At 41.6% G+C, this 18,437-nt stretch overlaps 1 protein-coding gene across 1 annotated transcript in view; it reads left to right on the forward strand.

The window, feature by feature from the left end:
- The window catches only part of col24a1 (collagen type XXIV alpha 1 chain), a 151,252-nt gene extending 133,210 nt beyond the window's left edge, over positions 1-18,042 (forward strand). The window contains exons 46-60 of the mRNA XM_080430719.1: positions 483-536; positions 942-1,049; positions 7,534-7,641; positions 8,060-8,167; positions 9,908-9,961; positions 10,485-10,547; positions 10,806-10,859; positions 11,141-11,176; positions 12,248-12,283; positions 12,895-12,921; positions 14,120-14,164; positions 14,392-14,560; positions 15,017-15,126; positions 15,491-15,727; positions 16,599-18,042. Coding sequence (XP_080286845.1) covers positions 483-536; positions 942-1,049; positions 7,534-7,641; positions 8,060-8,167; positions 9,908-9,961; positions 10,485-10,547; positions 10,806-10,859; positions 11,141-11,176; positions 12,248-12,283; positions 12,895-12,921; positions 14,120-14,164; positions 14,392-14,560; positions 15,017-15,126; positions 15,491-15,727; positions 16,599-16,745 — 1,356 coding nt within the window. The 3' untranslated portion in view covers positions 16,746-18,042. The remainder of the gene's footprint in view (positions 1-482; positions 537-941; positions 1,050-7,533; positions 7,642-8,059; positions 8,168-9,907; positions 9,962-10,484; positions 10,548-10,805; positions 10,860-11,140; positions 11,177-12,247; positions 12,284-12,894; positions 12,922-14,119; positions 14,165-14,391; positions 14,561-15,016; positions 15,127-15,490; positions 15,728-16,598) is intronic.
- The last annotated feature ends 395 nt before the right edge of the window (positions 18,043-18,437 follow it).

Genomic DNA, 18,437 nt, shown 5'->3' on the forward strand with positions numbered 1-18,437 from the left:
ATAGCTAATATAATGTCCCACGTGAACACTCATTACTGACTGGCCGCTAACAAATGTTTTTCAGTCAGGGGGGAAAAAGGTGTAATGTCATATAGATTCACTATAAAAGTCATACATGATAATAATGATAATAATACTAATAATAATGCTCTGGCTTTTTCCTTTGTATAAAGCATTATCTATTAATGACAGTATACCTCATTGTATTTTATGCATTACATATTCACCAGGTACAAATACAAAAATGTTATGAAATATAAGATATTATAAATAATAAGTACATTTGTATGGTTTTGTTTGGCAGGTGACAGGCATGGGCTTATTCAAACATTCCCTCAGTTCTTTATGAATGGGGCTGAGAGATGTTACTGTTAGTGTTTTTGGAAATAATGAATGTTAAAAAATGTTCTGACCTGTCAAGCGTTCTAGTTTGACTACAGTACATCTGTTGGTTATTTAATCATACATGTGTGTTTACCCAGGGAACAATGGGAAAGAAAGGAGCAAGGGGGCTGAATGGAGCACCTGGTGTTGAAGTGAGTATCACATCACAACTCAACACTGTAGAGACAAATTGGAAGACTGTAGCGTAAACATCAGATAGGAGCTTATTCTGTCTTATTTTGTTTTGTTTGATTGTGATGTAGCTACGTTTGAGTCCAAGCACCATTGGTAGTATCACATTACCCATAATCAAAGTAAAGGATGATGTAATGTTGGGTATTTTGGCTTTCACAGGTGACTTACAAAAACATGTGCACTGTCTTTTATCTTAGAAGTATTGCGCATAGGATACATAAGAATAAAAGAAGCATGAGAATAAGTTGAGACATTGGCAACTAGATCTTTGGTAACCCACAATTATTAGCATAGGAACCAATTCAATGTTTTTACACAGAGCTTAAGTAAAAAACTGTGTGGCCATTTTGGACATTTCCCAGGGCCTGGTTGGTTTTCCTGGACCCAACGGAATGGAGGGATACCCTGGATTGGATGGTGCACCTGGACTGACCGGCTTACCGGGATTTCCAGGGAAACGAGGACGACAGGTACCCAACTCAACACAATAGTCTTCATCACTTTACTGTGTTGCGTGTGGTTGAGGCACTATAAAGGGGACACAGTAGCCATGCCTGAAGCTCAAAAGCCTACACTGTCCCCTGGATAAGGGGGGATTCCATCTTGTGTGAGCGGTAGATGACCCGGGTTCAAATTAGGGGTAGCCCTGCTTGAGGGCTACTCTGGGCCTAATATCTCCTCTGGCTAAGGGGGGATTCCCTCTTTAGAAGATGAGATGTTTGGTTTCCCACACGGGAGACCCGGGTCAATCTTGGGTGTTACCTTTTGGTGTAATTTCCATTGATTTATAAATGGAGATATCATCCATATAGACGTCGATCATCCATATACTGTATTATTGGGAGGCAGTGGCTCAGGATGCAGAGTGGTCTCCTGGGTATAGGAAGGTTCACAGTTCGATTCCTCGTCTCAACATTGTGTCAAAGTATACTTGAGCAAGACGCTGAACCCCTAACTGCTCCTTAGATGATGTTCAGTAATAATAGTTACATGTAGGAGGATATGTTAAATACACAGGACAAATTCCAGGTATGTGCAACTTTTCTTGGCCAATGAAACCTCCACCTACTACTACACAATCCTAGCCTAGATAATCAAATACACTATCATAACACTTTCTAAGCACATTAGTGCCCTTTCAACAAGATGATAAGATACCAGATCATAACATAAGTCAGATGATTCACTTGCCTAACTGAACTGCAGAAAGGAGGACGTTTCATCGCCATCCCATAGACACAAGGTCTGTTTTGGAATGGTTCAGAGATCGAAGAGATGCTTTGCTCTTTACCTTTTAAGGATCCTGTCTTCACTTTTGTGAATTGTCCCTTCTTTCCTCCCATCTACTCACTCAACACTTGATGCTCAATCTCTAAGTCTCATAGTTTCTCAGGTTTCTCAAGATTATAGTCCGAGAAGTCCATTGTCAATACTTAAAAAACCACATGAACCCTAGTGTCCCTCCCTATTCTGGGCATGTCATAATAGGTAATATTCTGCAAAAATAGCAGATCTACAAGCTCACAGAGTTTGTACTGTAGATATAGTTATTGTTATTTTTGGTATAGACCCCTGTGGGGACCCTGATCAATGAAGTATATAGGGTTTAAGTGGTTAAAGAAAGTGATCCTTCTGTGATCCATATGCCAGAGTTGCAGTGTGGTCCAGTCCAGTTACTTTCTATTTGAGACCATGGTGTGTGGTTGAACACACCACAAGTGGTCTACTCAGTGTAGCAGCTACATGCCAGCTGGTAACACACACCACTGAACCTCGCTACATTGTGGCTTTCATTGAGCTTTTATTAGTAATCACTGTCCATCCACAAATTGTTCTTGTGACCACTAGGGCAAGGCCTTTTCTGACCTGTCAAGCGTTCTAGTTTGACTGCAGTACATCTGTTGGTTATTTAATCTACAGCAGAATGGCCAATCTTCTCCGTTTGCCCATAACGGCTGTAGTTTTAAGACCCAGAAATGAGGCTTAAAATGACTGTTCATTAAATGCCTAATTGGTTTTTACTGGTTTCAGCCCAGCTAGACACATAATACCAAGTCTTCATGTATAGATGTTTGTGCCCGCCCTCACAAGTCATTGAAAGAGAAATGCTATGCCCTATATGTCTGGCTGCCAGTTGCGTAACAGTTCTTGTGTGGGATTTAGATAATCCTTTTTCTTTTCTTTTTTGTGAATTACCATAACATTGTCTCTTGCAGTTTGGGTAAGTTCTTTGAACTTGGAACCACTAAATGCATCTAAATCTTTTCTGCATCAGAATCACCTTATTGCCAAGTTTGTGGTTTATACAAGGAATTTCCTTTGGCATTAGTTGCGTAATATGAAAAATGCATGTCTGTCAATCAAAAAGTAAGACTTTTTGTTCTCGCTAAGAACCTCTTTGTTCCTGAGAGGTTTCCTACCAACATAAGCCATCAGTGGTGGGAAAAGTACTCTAATGTTTTACCTAAGTATCAATACTGCAATGTAGAAATACTCTGTTACAAGTAAAAGTTCGGTATTCTAAATTTACTTGAGTAAACTTAAAGTACCAAAAGTAAAAGTACTCATTAAGCAAATGGTCCCATTTCACAAGTTTTCAAATGTATACAAATCTTTTGAAAATAGCAGATCTACAAGCACACAACGCGTCGCGATGCGTTGTGAGCATGTAGATCTGCTCTTTTCAAATTGCCAAAGTATATATATATATTGGTCTGAAGGGGTTTTCTAATAATCAAAATCTACAAAGTAACTAGTTCCTAAAGTTTTCAAATAATTATAATGGAATAAAAGTACAATATTTGCCTTTGAGAAGTAGTGGAGTAGAAGTAAAAGTATTGACAATTGGAAGTACTCCAGTAAAGTAAAAATACCTCAAAATTGTACTTAAGTACAGTACTTGAGTACATGTACTTAGCTACTTTACATCACTGAAAGCCATTGGTCCAGTTCAGTCATCCAGTTGCAGTCTTTTATTGCATAGTAGAACACAGGGCTCTCACACAGCACAGGGAGAGCTTGGCAGGAAACAGACTGATTTCACACTACATACCACTGTGGTGGGAAACACAATATGGCCTCTTTCTGCTTCTGTTGGCAGACTGAGGGGGAATCTCTGCAGAGCAGATCCTCATCATCTCCCGGGCTTACCAAGCCATCATGATTTCCATCATGGCTATCAATTATCTTCTATCTCATTGTCTTTCTTTCCTTATATCCACATCTAGCTCCTCAAACAAGAAAAGACCCCTGTTTAAAGGACTGAATAGAATAGTGTGGGGTAATGGGAAGTAGAAGAGAGAGAAGGGGAATGAAAGGCATTATACCGTATGTCATGAGCGGAAATTGAACCGACATTACTGTGACAATGTCTCAAGTACATGCATATTGGTTAAAGTGGTAGAACTGGTGTTTTTTCTTCAAGGCTGATGTTTTTGGTTTAGCCATCAAGTTGAATCAGCGGGCTTCTTATATGAGATCACTAGATGTTGCTACTGGGGATTCTAGACTCCAAGGGCCCTGTTTTTGGACAGGTACATTGGATGAGCCATGAAGCAGACAGGACATTTCCCATGGCGCAGTGGTTTTTGCCGTGCACGAGAATAGGTGCAGTAGGGCAGTTGATCAGCAAAAAAAACTCAGCAAAAAACAAAAAAACAAAAAACTTTCAAGTTCTATTTTATATTTCATCAAACAAATCAAAATACAGCATATAGACCAGGGGTTTTCAACCGGTGGTGGTCCGTTTCTTTTTTTTAACTTTTATTTGCTACTCTTGTTTCTTGTTTGTGAATGGTGCATTTTATATAGCGCTTTTATTCAAAGCGCTTTACATAGACTGTGCATTACATTCACCCATTCACACACACATTCATACACCGATGGTGGAGGAAACCATGCAAGGCTTGGTCCCGTAATTGCTCATCGGGAGCAATTACGGGTTCTTGCTCAAGGACATTTCGACACTAACTCGGGGGGAGCCCGGGATTGAACTGTGAACCTCACGGCTCCCATCCGACCGCTCTACCAGCCACTCTATCCCTGAGCCACTGCCGCCCCTAAATAATGAATAATGAACTTAAGTCGAACCTAAAATTTAAAAAAGTCAAGTGACTTCTCGTATGTTAATCTCTCAAGAACAGATTCTGCTCTCCGAAGAGTAAAAAACAGCAGAGGGCGCTGTTTTTCCTTTTTATTTGGCGATGGGTTCCCAGATTGCTTGTATGTAAACATCCAGTCGCTGCTAATGTGCACAGAATTAGTTTCCAGCATACACGCGTGTGTACAACGTATTTATTGATTTAGCAAGTTTAGACTGTGAATGTAGCCTGAGATAGTGTGATTAGTGTGTAAGAAGTAAGAAAAAAAACGTATTCTTAACCCATGGAATGGTGCATAAACCCCCCACCACTATTGAGTGGGGTGGGTCTATGATGGACCCACCCGACACAATAGTGGTGGTACCCAGGTTGCTCTTAGTCAGGATGGTGGTCCCTGGGTCAAAATCGGTTGAAAACCCCTGGTATAGACGGTCGTAGAATTCTATACTAAATCTAATCGTACAACAAACATCTTCTCTTAAGGGGGCCCCTAGCGCAATGGATTTTCAAATGGGGGTTTGCGGCTTAATCATAGAGTTAAAAATAATAGAGAGGGCACCCGAATTCTCCTCCCATCCACTTGCATTGAGTTGCTCACCCAGCGCATGGGCCTGTTTGAACTCTTCTTCCGGGTTGGAAATTTGGTGGGCGAGGCCTATTTGGGGCTCCAAACGCGTCACTTCTGTGACGCGTTTTGCGTCACAGTGACGCGTTTTGCGTCACAGAAGCGCGCAGCCCCGTGCGCAAGCTCGTGCGCATGCTCGTGAGTCTCCCCCATTGGTCGAAACCGTTTTCTCGTTCATGTGTTGAAGCCCCAGGCCTGCACGCGCCTGCACTACCATGAATGGCCACCATTTGGCTTCAATGAAACCACTGGGTTCTGGGGGCTTGGGCTTAATACATATCAATTTAGGGGTCCTTGACGTGAAAGTGTTTCAGAACCACTGCATTGGGGGCGTGTCATATGCAAATCAGCAGCGCATTGCAAATTTGGTGTCAACAGCTGCCGCAAAGCAAAACAGTGTGGATGGCCCCTGTTCCAACCCATCAACCCATACTCTGAACTTCTCCAGTCCACAAAGTCCCGAGGTCGTGTCACCACACCCCACCTGCCATGTGGTTGACCGCACTTGGCACCGGTTCACCTGTCTCCCCAAAATAGGGCCCTCAACCCTTATAATTCTGTCTCTATTTTAAAGGTTCACTAGTGTTATTACCTATACTTTATTACTATACTCCCATCGCTCTTTGAATGCATCTGTTTATGGCAGACGGCTTCAGTGCCTCTTTCTGCTTCTGCCTTTAACCATGCAAGTTTCTTCCATGTGCTATGAGCATGTACTTTATGTGCTTTTTCTGCATACATCCAGGCGTGAGTACAACGTCAAGACTGCATGTGAGGGGTGAGACGCCGGGTCAGACTTGATTAAATCTCTGACAGATCTTATTAAGCTGACAGACACAGTGGCCTTTTCTCTTATGCAAGAGCTCCCCAGAGTTCCAAGGATTGGGGTTCAACCAACAAACCTTTCAGCGGGTGTAATTCCAAACCACTTCCTGCTGATTTGGGGGCTTATTTTTTCATGATTTATCCGTTTTTACCTCACAGCGATTCAGAAACAGAAGCTGGATGTGCAGCGGAGGTCAGCCCATTCAATCTGTTATTCTAATATCGCTCTCTCCCATCTGCCACCTCCACTGCTCTGACGGAGCAGGAAACCATTGTGGTCCTTGTGGCTCAAGAAAGCGCTTCAGCAACAGTCAGTCATTTTACCGGCACTTCACAAGCACATTGTAAAGAAATATTATGGAAAGGCCAGCCGACTTCAGCCCTGTGGTTCACAGCCCTGAGTGACAGATTTAACCACTTAAACCCTATATACAGTACTTTATTGACTGGAGTCCCCCAGGGCTCTATACTACCCCCTCCTTTTTTACCCTCTACAAAATGTCTTAGCAGAAAATAGCTGTGCTACAAACCCACAACGCGTCCCAACCCTGCTATTCATGTGGTTAAATGTATGTTGAAATGGAATATAATGCAGACACAGCTTTGAATTGTGCATAGATATGTATGTTCGAATGGACATATGTATGAGACTAGAGGTTCGGGCCTCTACGCGGCCCTCCCATCTAGTAGCCTGGCCCGCACATCGGAGACAGAGACAGTAGAGTGTGTAAACGTTCATTGCAACACCGGTGCTTGTTTCTCGCACATGATTTGGCAACACACAAACCGAAAGTGAAACCTAACTGCAAGATGCAAACCAAAAGCGAAACCTAACTTATTGGAGATCCCGACAAACAAACAGACAAACAAACAAACACACAGCCACACTTGCCACTTGCCAATTGTATATATAGATATAGATATAGATATAGATATATAGATGTATGTTGAAATATGGCTTAATTAGTTTAATTATTATGTATTATACAAAAAGTACTCTTCCTACGATATACCTTTAAAAAACCCTTTTCCCATTTCCATTTTGCTTTGGGTAGTCAAATTCACTGCTCAGTAGGCAAAATATAATTCACATGATTCACATTCTACACAATAATTAACTTGCTGCTTTTCTTGAATGAATGATGTGTTGAATGAACGTCTGTCTCTAAATGAAATCCTTCAGAAATTCATTTTGGTCTCATCTTTAACTGCATTTCATTCAAGTTCAGCCCTGAGTATTATGGCGTTCCCCTTCCAGCGCGTCACACCTCAGCACAGCAACTGCTTTTCTCATTTTATTATTTCTATTCAGGAACTGATTGTTGTGTGTGTGTGTGTGTGTGTGTGTGTGTGTGTGTGTGTGTGTGTGTGTGTGTGTGTGTGTGTGTGTGTGTGTGGTTTCAGGGTACGAGGGGTAATGTGGGGCAGGTGGGCCCTGATGGACGTCCAGGACCCAGGGGAGAAATTGGTCTTCCTGGACTGATTGGAGAGATTGGACCACCTGGTCAAAAGGTACAATACCACCCACAATAGCAATCATAAAACCTTTTCTTTTTTTCTTTTTATATAGAGAAAACAAGCAATGAAAAAACAACATCAATAGACCCCCAACAATCTGAGACCACTTAAAGGAATTGTTCACCCCCAAAATGCCTTTCTTTTAATCATTTTACTCACCCCGTGACGCCTTGAAAATGTTGTCGCATTCCTGATCCAATATTCCAATATTTGATTAATTGAATTAAATAGTGGGCCAAGCTTAACAACAGCAAAACTATATACGCATTTGAAAAATCTGCTTATAGCATGCAACATTTGGATTACTGTGTGAGAGTTGTTTTGGAGTTTATAAAAAAAAGAAAAGAAAACATTTTTCAAAATGATTTTGTAAATTGCCAATCTACAACCTCTACGACCTCTCCTTATCCAGGGAGAGCTGGGCTTGCCAGGGGAGAGGGGATCCCGAGGAATTAAAGGTATGGAGGGGGCCACAGGTGACCAGGCCAGGAAGGGAGACCCAGGACTAAAAGGACAACTGGTGAGTATACTCACTGTATATAAAAATCTTTTCCAATAATCTTGTCTTGAACAGGTCTCTCTCGAAGGGTTGGGGAGCCATGGCTCAATTGGCGTTGTCATTGAGAGACACCTTCTAGTGCCGTACTGTTGACCATGAAATATATATATTTTTTTTTAGGGTCTGGTCAATTTCAAGGTCATTGGTCATTCTAAGGCCAGTGTGTCTTTTAATTAGTGTTTTTGTGACAGTTAATTATTAAGCTATTACCTGGAATTGCAACTGGATATTATCTGTTACTGTTAGACATTACAATGAATGGAGAGAGACGGGAATGAATGGGTTGAACGTTTGGTTGGATTTGAACCCAGAACGATGTGAATTATATGCACTAACTGGTTGAGCCACCAGGGCGCCCCAAAGTTAATAACAATACAATCTTTTATATCCATCTCTAAATATAGCACAGGGGTTTAAGTAGCCAACTGCGGTGGGGTTAAAAATGTGCGTGTCTGACACATTCCAGCTGGCAAGGCTTGGTTATGTAAGATCTCCTGGCACTTCAGGGACCTGAAAATGAGGTGCTCTGGTTAACTTACATAACTCCACAGAATACCCCACCCTTATTCCCCTTGTGTGTCGGCCCTCCCCTGGTCACCTCCATTGATGGTGGTGAAATAGAGACAAGACCTTGGCCCCTGGGTCCGATCCCCTTACGCTTTTCAGAGAGTGGACTATCTAGGCCAAACCCGCTGGCCAGAAAGCAGAGCCGACTAGAGGATGTGGATGATTGGCTGTACAAACACAGTGTCTGCCACCATGGACGACAGACCTAGCTCAGACACAGACGTCCTGTGTAGACACCCACTTCTTGTCCTCGTCTGCATGTGTGCACGCGTGCGCGCGCGAGTGTGTGTGTGTGTGTGTGTGTGTGTGTGTGTGTGTGTGTGTGTGCGTGTGCGTGTGCACACCATGTGCACACACCTGTGAGTAGGTGTATGTGCAATTATAGACCCAGACATAGGGCTTTCCATGTGACCCACTTCTTGTGTCTGCCAGTTTCTTTTTTCTTGCGTTGGACAAGGACATTTATGAGAGGGCAACTGAAGACCAACTTTGTCTGGGGTATTGGTTGAGGATATGGGGGTTTATATAAAATTGGGGTGAACGTGATGTTGAACCTTGGTAGAACCTTGGATTTTATAGATAGCTGAGCATGATATCATCTTTTATCTGTTGCTTCTGTGCTCTGTGATCGAGGAACCAGACGAGATTCCATTCCCTCTCACTGTATGGCAAAACAGTTCTCAAAATCACACTTTAAACACAGCTTTGGTAGCCCGAGGTGCTTCTGTTTTGTGAAGTCATGCACATTGCAGCATGAGCTGTGATCGGTCTACTTTTGAGACATACAGACAGACATACAGACAAACCCAGCTACAGACAGCTTGACCCATGGCCACACTGTAATTTTTTAAATAAAATGAGTCCTTGCTTTAATAACTTATAGATAACTATATGACTCACACAACACTTCTCACGTCATGCCAGTTCCTAATTCCTATTCAAACTCTGCTTTTGTTATACAATGTGTTTGTCAGGAAATAATATGAATGAATGATTTTCCAGCTGCTCCGACCATTTAGTCAGATTTTTAGTTGCTAGATAGCGTTATCTATGATAGGCCATACATGTAAATTGATTCACTTCAAGTCACTCTTACCAGTTCATTGTGTTCTAATGTGTCTTCTTTGTTTGCAGGGACAATCTGGAGACTTGGGGATGACTGGTTTACAGGGGTTTCCAGGCCCAAAGGTACTGTAAGTGGGTCAACTATCCAATTATCAAACAGGAGGAGAGGAGAGGAGACAATGAGTTGATAGGAACATAGAGACTGGGAAATGAGGACAGGGGGCAAGATTTGTCAAATTAGATTATATGAGAAAGAGGAGATGAAATCCAATGAGATGAGATGAAGAAGAACTTACAACTAACAAGATACGCACATGCAGATTTGCACAATTTATAGAATTCAATTAGAATGAATTATTGATTATTTATGGACGCTCGCCAATCCGACCGTACTCCCTCAGGTCCTCGGCAGTACACAAGAAGTCGAGTGGTTCTCGAGATATGCGAGTGACAAACAGACAGACAGACTGGTCACACAGAGTTGCATTTATAGAGAGATAATATAATAGAGGAGATGGGAATAACCCGATTATAGGACATGAGATGGGGAACCAAGAGTGTGTGATGTATACATATCTATATGTATACAGTATACAGTATATCTATAGAGTATATCTGACAAGGCTTTTTTTTGTTTTTATGACAGGGCCCGAATGGAGATTTTGGATTGAAAGGTGTGCCAGGTCCCAAAGGCCCTTTGGGTATAATGGTGAGTAAAATAGAGAGACAGATAATGGGTTCACAACTGTGCTCTCTTCAGATGGAACACTGGGAATTAAGCCCCAAAAGTGCAATCACTCTGATAAGGAATGTAAGCTACAGCCATGTATAATTGCAATTGAATGATGCTCAATTAACTGGCCCTTAGATTGCGCAGAGTGGGGATCCTCAAGCCTATATGTATTCTGTTGATAATCCTGGTTGTGGTAAATGCTTGTTTGTTTGTTTCTTTCATTGTTTGTTGTAGGGATTCAGTGGACCTGTCGGCCCTGATGGGATGATGGGGCCAATGGGAAAAGCTGTAGGTTTCTTACAGTACTTTCTGTGTGCGTGGATGTGTGTGTGGATGTGTGCGTGGATGTGTGCGTGTGTGTGTGTGCGTGTGCGTGTGCGTGTGCGTGTGCGTGTGCGTGTGTGTGTGGTGTGTGTGTGTGTGTGTGTGTGTGTATGTGTGTGTAATCATGTTACATGCAATTTACTAACCAGCAACAACACAAGCAAACCATTGGAATTAAGGGGCACCTGGGAGTAAAGTGTGATACTCTGTTATGTTGAAAATATGTATTTCTTTCTTTTCCACAGGGGTTTAGGGGTCCAACAGGAAGCAATGGTGAAATGGTGAGATCTACAAACACGTCAGCTAAATGTACAAAGTCTTTCTAGATGGCTATTTCTATTCTAGTGTTAGACTGGTGTTCCAAACTCTTGGTGAATGTTTGACAGAGAACAAGATATGCCCCCTTCAACAGTACTTTGTGCGTGTGCGTGTGCTTGTGTGTGCGTGCGTGTGTGTGAGTGTGTGATTGTGTGTGCACGTGCGTGCGTGCATGCTTTCTTGCGTGTGTGTTAAAAGATCCACTGCAAATGATGGATACAGGGTGTTTATAGATATATGACAGCTGGACGTGTGTCACTGGTAGTTTTGTTTATAACACGTTCCCACAGTGACAGCACATAGTTCTATGGCTGAGTCTCGGTCAAGGTAGATCTTTCAAGGTGGCTTGCTGTACTCCCCATGGAGCATTACTGTACTCTCAGCACAGCTCATATAAACAGTACTGAGGAAATGCCTTGTCATAATGTTAGCACTGCAAGCCACAGAGGGGTCATCATATATACTCTTCTATCACAGTCCTCACTCTGTAGTGTAAACGCTTTTATGACTCTATCCCACTGAAACTCCCTCTCTTTCACACACACATTCATGCACAACTTCTCTCATTCTTACATTTTTGGTACAATGATGAATTAAACAAATTACAACATTCCCTTTCTCTCCACCCCCCCCCTCTCTCTCTCTCTCTCTCTCTCTCTCTCTCTCTCTCTCTCTCTCTCTCTCTCTCTCTCTCTCTCAGAGAGAGAGAGACAGGGCCCAGGCTCTAAAAAGATTATGTTTGACTATGCCAGTTCCCTGGTAAACCAGAGGGGGCAGTAGACACCAATTAGACTGTCAAACATTCATTGCTTTCAGCATCATTTATGTAATGACAATAGCTGCCTATAGAAGATACACTTATATGCTGATTTTACAATTACACAATTAAACTGTCGATTAAGGTTAGCAAAGGGATTAGGGTCGCTAAAGCCAAGTTATTGTTGCAGATGTGAATTCCCTTTACACAGATTTAGTGTCTGCTCTTAAACAAATCATCTTTTAACATTTTGATTGTATATGATTTTGATTTTCAGGGACCTCAAGGGCCACAGGGATATCCAGGTCCCAGAGTAAGTTAACTTATTTCAATGCAATATAACTGGTTCTCAAAGTGAGGTCCAGGGACCCTCATGGTTCCTTGAGGGGCTTCTTAATGGACCCTTACAGGTCTGTAACTCTGAGAGCATAAAAATGTTACCACCAAATAGCCATAGCCTCTGGCTGTGGCCCCCATTGCGAATATATCCGATCTACAAGCTCACAACACCCGGTATAAAGTGGTTAAACTGGCACAGTAATCTTATGAATTGAATTTAAATTTAAATTAAACTTTTAAACATCTTTTTACAGTCAGTCAGTTACACACAGTGTGCATGTCATTTTAAGAGGACAAGATCTGATCTAGGATTTAGGTCATATGAAGTAATGTTACAAATAACAGTCAGATCAACTCTCCTAAGATGATAACACATGGATTTTAGTTTTGATAAAAATTATATTACATTATATACTTGAATAGGAACTCCCCATTGGAACGCATTGAAGTTATCCATTGTGAAATAAGTGTGTGAATCTTGTTGCTAATCAAAGGCACATTTTATTCTTTATTAAAATATATTTTTAACCTCTTATTTTACCCCATGAGAATATTATATATCTATCATCTTTCTTTCTTCAACAGGGACCTCCTGGGGAGCCTGGTCCCACAGTAAGTCAACTATCTTCCTCAGACATTGATTATTTGAAGAAAACAAATGAGGTGGGGGGGGGGGGGTGCATATGTCCAGGCCTCATAAAATAATCTGCTAAGACCCGATTTATTTTTCTACTGAGCTGTTTTGATTGTAACTTGAAAGCAGTAGTACATGACAGCGCATTTGAATGGTGAATAAAAGGGACATTCTAGAGGGCTTCTTTAATGACACGTGAGTTGTTAATGTTCTGAAGACATCATCAGCCATTAGTCGTCTTCCTAATGATGACAGGAGTATTCCCTTGAATGGCAATGTACGCAGTAAAATCCTCAGTGTTCATTAATCAATTTGGGAGTTGGGACTCCGAGAGTGTAAGGGTCCATTTGGTTACATTTGTACACTCTCAGAGTGCAGTGTGCTTATTCTGTTTGATATTTTCCATTCATGCTGGGCTGAAGCATCTCTCTTTTATCCCAAGACCCAGGCTTGTTGCCAGGCCAAGCTTAGCTACATTCTTTTGGGAGGGAGAAAAAGCAGCAACAATCTTCTATTGACAGCAGGGCCAAGTTGAGTGAGGGTCAACACATCGTCCTTATGGCACCAGATCCGATGTGTTTGCAGGGAACTAGTCAAGCTGACAAATAATCTCTCCTGGAGACAAAATGTGAAAAGGACTCTAGTAATGTTGATCCGGGGATACAGTTATTGTGTAATACTGGTGATGAGTAAGCCCTGTTAGCCCTGTAGTGGAAACCAGCCTATAATGTCTCTCCTAGCTTTAGTGACTTTGGATGGGTTACCACAGTTTCCCATTGTCTGAGTGACTTCCTTTCCCTGTGTGAGCCGTATGAATTGTTCAATCTGAAGGTTGAAAAAAGGCTGAATTGGGCAGCCTTTGTGTTTACACAGACTTTATGATAATCAGGGGTGTTTATACTGAGTGGAATGTGTTAGTGTACCGTACCCCCCACTGAGGTCAGGAATGTGACTGTTTATTGTTGTATGACTCACTTTTTACTATTTCCCTCTAGTATCAAGCTGCATTTTGAGATTTATGTATACAATGGGGTTTGATATACTGTATATTTGTGTGGGTGGGTATTATATATATACTGTACTGTATATATATATAGATGCATATATATAGATAAATACATATTTTTTAACTTATATTGTTTGTAAACTATTAAACTGAATGTGCTGAACCCACAGAGGCAGTTCTATCCAGATGACTCCAACACTGCCTATAGAACAGAGGTAATATATTTTTATTTAGATGGATAGGTTGTCAGGGTGAATGATGGATTATTGCCATAATAGATGGATGACTGGATGGATGCATCATGCATATACTCTATTTTGGCATCTTAATGTAATGAGGAACAAATAATGCTTGACCATTTGTGTTTTGCACTGCTTGTTATAGCCTCTGTTTATAATCTGAGAGAACTGACAAGTGATGAATTTGCATGTATCTTAAAAAGAGTTTTCAGAACACTGAGATGGCTTTGCCTGACCAGAACTCGGACATCCTCAAGACTCTGCATTACCTGAGCAGTGTGATAGAGAGCATTAAAAAGCCTCTGGGCACTCGGGAGAACCCAGCCCGTGTCTGTAAAGACCTGCTGGACTGCCATCAAAAGCTCACTGATGGTGAGAATATCATATACCTATGTCAGTGTTTTATCCTGTGTGTGTGTGTGTGTGTGTGTGTGTGTGTGTGTGTGTGTGTGTGTGTGTGTGTGTGTGTGTGTGTGTGTGTGTGTGTGTGTGTGTGTGTGTGTGTGTGTGTGTGTGTGTGTGTGTGTGTGTGGTACGTGTGGTACCGTACCCTACCAGAGTTCTAATTTTATTCTGCTAATGCAAGAGGTTTTCTATCTGTATTTTGGATGGTGGTCTGTCCATCCATCCGTCCACCACTTTTGTCTCAAGAAACATCTTCAAAATTGGCTGGATTGCCATGGAATTTAGGGCCCTTAGTCTTGTTGTCGTCCTGTTCAGGTGCTGAAAATCATTAATACGGTTTATTCTCGCAGGACTTACTGAACATTATTGAAAATTCGGATTGTTTTCTCTCTCCCTCCTTTTCTCCTTGGATTTGTGTTGTAGGCCGCTTTTGGATTGATCCCAATCTTGGCTGTACATCTGATGCCATTGAGGTTTTCTGTAACTTCACTGCAGGAGGGCAGACCTGTTTACATCCAGTGGCATCTAATAAGGTAAGATGGAATTAAGTGGTAAAATCATTCACATCTCATACCTCCAGTAATTGCTGAATAGAAAAGAGAAAACAAAATGCTTGCTGCTCCACTCATAGAGATGTTAATAAATTAATGATGCAAAGGATATAACAAAAAAACATTTACCCATTCTCAGCTATACATTTGGTTCTTTGGACAATGTTTCAAAATGACTATAAAGATGGGTTTTATTCAGTCAAATGTGTATAAATAGTTGCAACAATTATTTAGACCATGAATGCACTACTATGCAGTTTTGCTAATGATTTTAACTAGTATCAGTTATTGGTACGTGGTTCTGCATTGAAATTGTACTTATTTCCTTTGGTTGGACATCTCACAGATGGTGTTTGGTTTGGGGAAAGTCCAAATGAAGTTTCTCCACTTACTGAGTACAGAGGCCAGCCAGAGCATCACAGTCCACTGCTTCAGTGAGCCACCTTACAGTACCGCAGACAGCTTCAGTGCCGGCGGCCCGATCCCCCAGGACGACGCCCCGCTGAAGTTCCGTGGCTGGAGCGGACAGATGTTTGAGTCGGACACATTACTTGAACCACACGTGCTACAAGATGATTGCAAGGTAATGAACATTAGAGCATACTTTTAGAGCATACTTTTTCAAGTCAAGGACCCCCCCAAATTGATTGTGTATTTGTACGCGGACCCCCATCTGAAAAGGCTTTGTACCAGGGATCCCCGGAAAAGAAGATTTATGTAAAAGGTTGAAATATTGACCATTAAGTGCAAACCTCTATCCTTCATCTTGCTTTCTTTCTTGATGATTTATGCTGATGTGAAATAAAACATATCAAAGACAACAGTAAAACAATCTAGACTGCATTTTCCATCATGGTCATAGTTCCTATAGTGCAGTGGTTCTCAAAGTGGGGTCCGGGGACCCCCAGGGGTCCTTTAGGGTATTCCAGGGGCTCCCAAGCATAATTCCCCAGCAAACTCACATCACATCGCAATGTGACACATTGTGTGAGCTTGTAGATCTGCTATTTGAAAAACAACACAAATCTTCTCTCATTGGGGTCCCTGGCACAAAATCTTTTCAGGTGGATGGTCGTGGCCATATACATCAATTTGGGGGTCCTTGACATGCAAATGTTGAAGAACCACTCCTATAGTGTAAGAATTGATGCGTAGATGTCTAACCTTTACTCAAACTGCCTGAAGAATTTGTGTCCTGCCTTGCAGCAGACACAAAATGTATTACAAAAAAAAAGAAAAAAATATTTTTTATCCCACGATTTTTGTAACCCGTTTTTTCACCCAGTACCAATTGCCTAAGCTGTAGCTCCTTTCCCTCTGCCAGCCTGGGGAGAGCCCCGAACTGAGCTCATGCTTCCTTCAATGCATGCATAGACACAACATGTCTAATTGCTACTGCACGTGAGATGTGTTGGGACACTTTTCATCATACCGTGTTCCCTTTCTTTTTACAGATCCACGATGGCAGCTGGCACCAGTCACATTACTTGTTCTATACTCAGGACAGTCGTCATCTACCAATCGTAGACGTACAGCAGCTTCCGACATCACAACCCCACAGCCAGCGACATATAGAAGTTGGACCGGTCTGCTTCCTTTGAGGCCAACATCGCCTGCAACTAACACGTTTATATAAACTAGTAAAACACGGGCCTCCCATACAGCATGTCTGCCTACCAAAGAAAGGCTTGAACACCAAAGCTGAGATTGGTTTCTGCTTCCACGTGGGAGAGACCATCATCTGGTGTTTGTTTGTGAGAATGACAAACACCCTGTCCAGCCAATGGCAGACCTCAGTGGAGGAACTAAGTCTCTATGGGACGACACCCTGGCCACGAAGGCCCAAAGGAGAACAGTGTATACTAATATTTATCAAATAAATGTGTAAAATATGTGTGTTTATTTGCGTGTCAAAAAGGTGCTTGGGTTGGCTGCGTCTTGGACCCATATTAGTCCCTGATCTCAGGGTATGGCCCATCCATGCAGCAACCTATCTAAACGTCAAAACTCATACCTCCCCCCCCCCCCACTCCCCAATCTTTCACACTAGCCATCCTAACCAAGGGGCCTAAGCCAGAGGAGAGTGCCAGGCCTCTAAATAGGAGCACTGTCTAACCAAAGGTTCCTTAAGTGTGCAATAGCATGTGGATAACGTGTGACTGTTTTTGAATATTGCATTTCCAATCAAAGGCTTTTTTTCTCCTGCAGTTTTCATTAAAACAAAATGATTTTGTCCGATCCAGATAGACATGTTCATCTTGACAGATGGTGCTCTACCTCTACTCCGCTCATTTGCCTTCTAGGAAAGACACTTGTGTCACGTTAGTATTTTTTCCTTTTAAGTTGTATGTACCGGTTACATCAAGATTTATTCTGTTGTATGAGTACTTATTTTGCTTTGGTCATTTCTAATTTATGAACCATTTTTTTTATATACTACATCTTTTTCTCAACTTTTCATTGGTGCTGCAATAAAATAATGAGTCATCTGTGTGTTTTACTTTTCCTGTGTATATATTGACAGCATACTGTACGTTTGATTATTTATATCCTTTTTGTTTTTGTTTGCATTACTGTACCACAGTAAGTTATACTCTCAGAGATCTATTGGGTCAAGAACAATCCATTCTAAATAAGTATTTATGTTTTTAAAATAAGTGTGTTTGTATGCACACACTTGTGACAGTATGTGTATCATGCCTACAGAGTATGTGTCAGCTCATTCTGTGGTTGTTAATAGGACTGGCAGCTAGGCCAGAGTCAGAATCCATTAAAAGGGCAAGTCAGAAGATTCTTAAGTTATATTACCTTGGAGAAAGTGTAATTATATACATTCTCTGGTGGATAAAGTTGAATGAAATGTGTAAATATTAAATATGTTGACATCAAATAAATGGAATGTTTTATCCCCAAACAGTTTGGTGCTGTTTTTTTTTTGTTTTTTTTTCAAATAAAAATAAATAAAGGTTGGTACACAGGGGTCAAGTACTCGCTCACCACCTTGGAGACTGGGGTCTGACTCCCCCACAGTGCCTCTGGCTTGGGAAGGCGCTCCAACGAACACAATTGACTAGTTACTCCTACAGGTTGGTGCCTGTTCAGCAGTGGTGGAAAAAGTACTCACATGTTGTAAGACCTGAGACGATTCTTAAAAAAAATCTAAATCCTAACAGTTTTTGGAAAAAAAATCTAAAACATTTTTTTTAATTTCTTTTCAAAAATAGCAGATCTACAAGTTCATAGCGCGGCACTCGGTGCTATGAGCTTGTATAACTGCTATTTTTGAATAGCCA

The sequence above is a fragment of the Gymnoscopelus braueri genome (assembly GCF_963280865.1).
Source record: "Gymnoscopelus braueri genome assembly, chromosome: 6".
Taxonomy (NCBI): Eukaryota; Metazoa; Chordata; class Actinopteri; order Myctophiformes; family Myctophidae; genus Gymnoscopelus; species Gymnoscopelus braueri.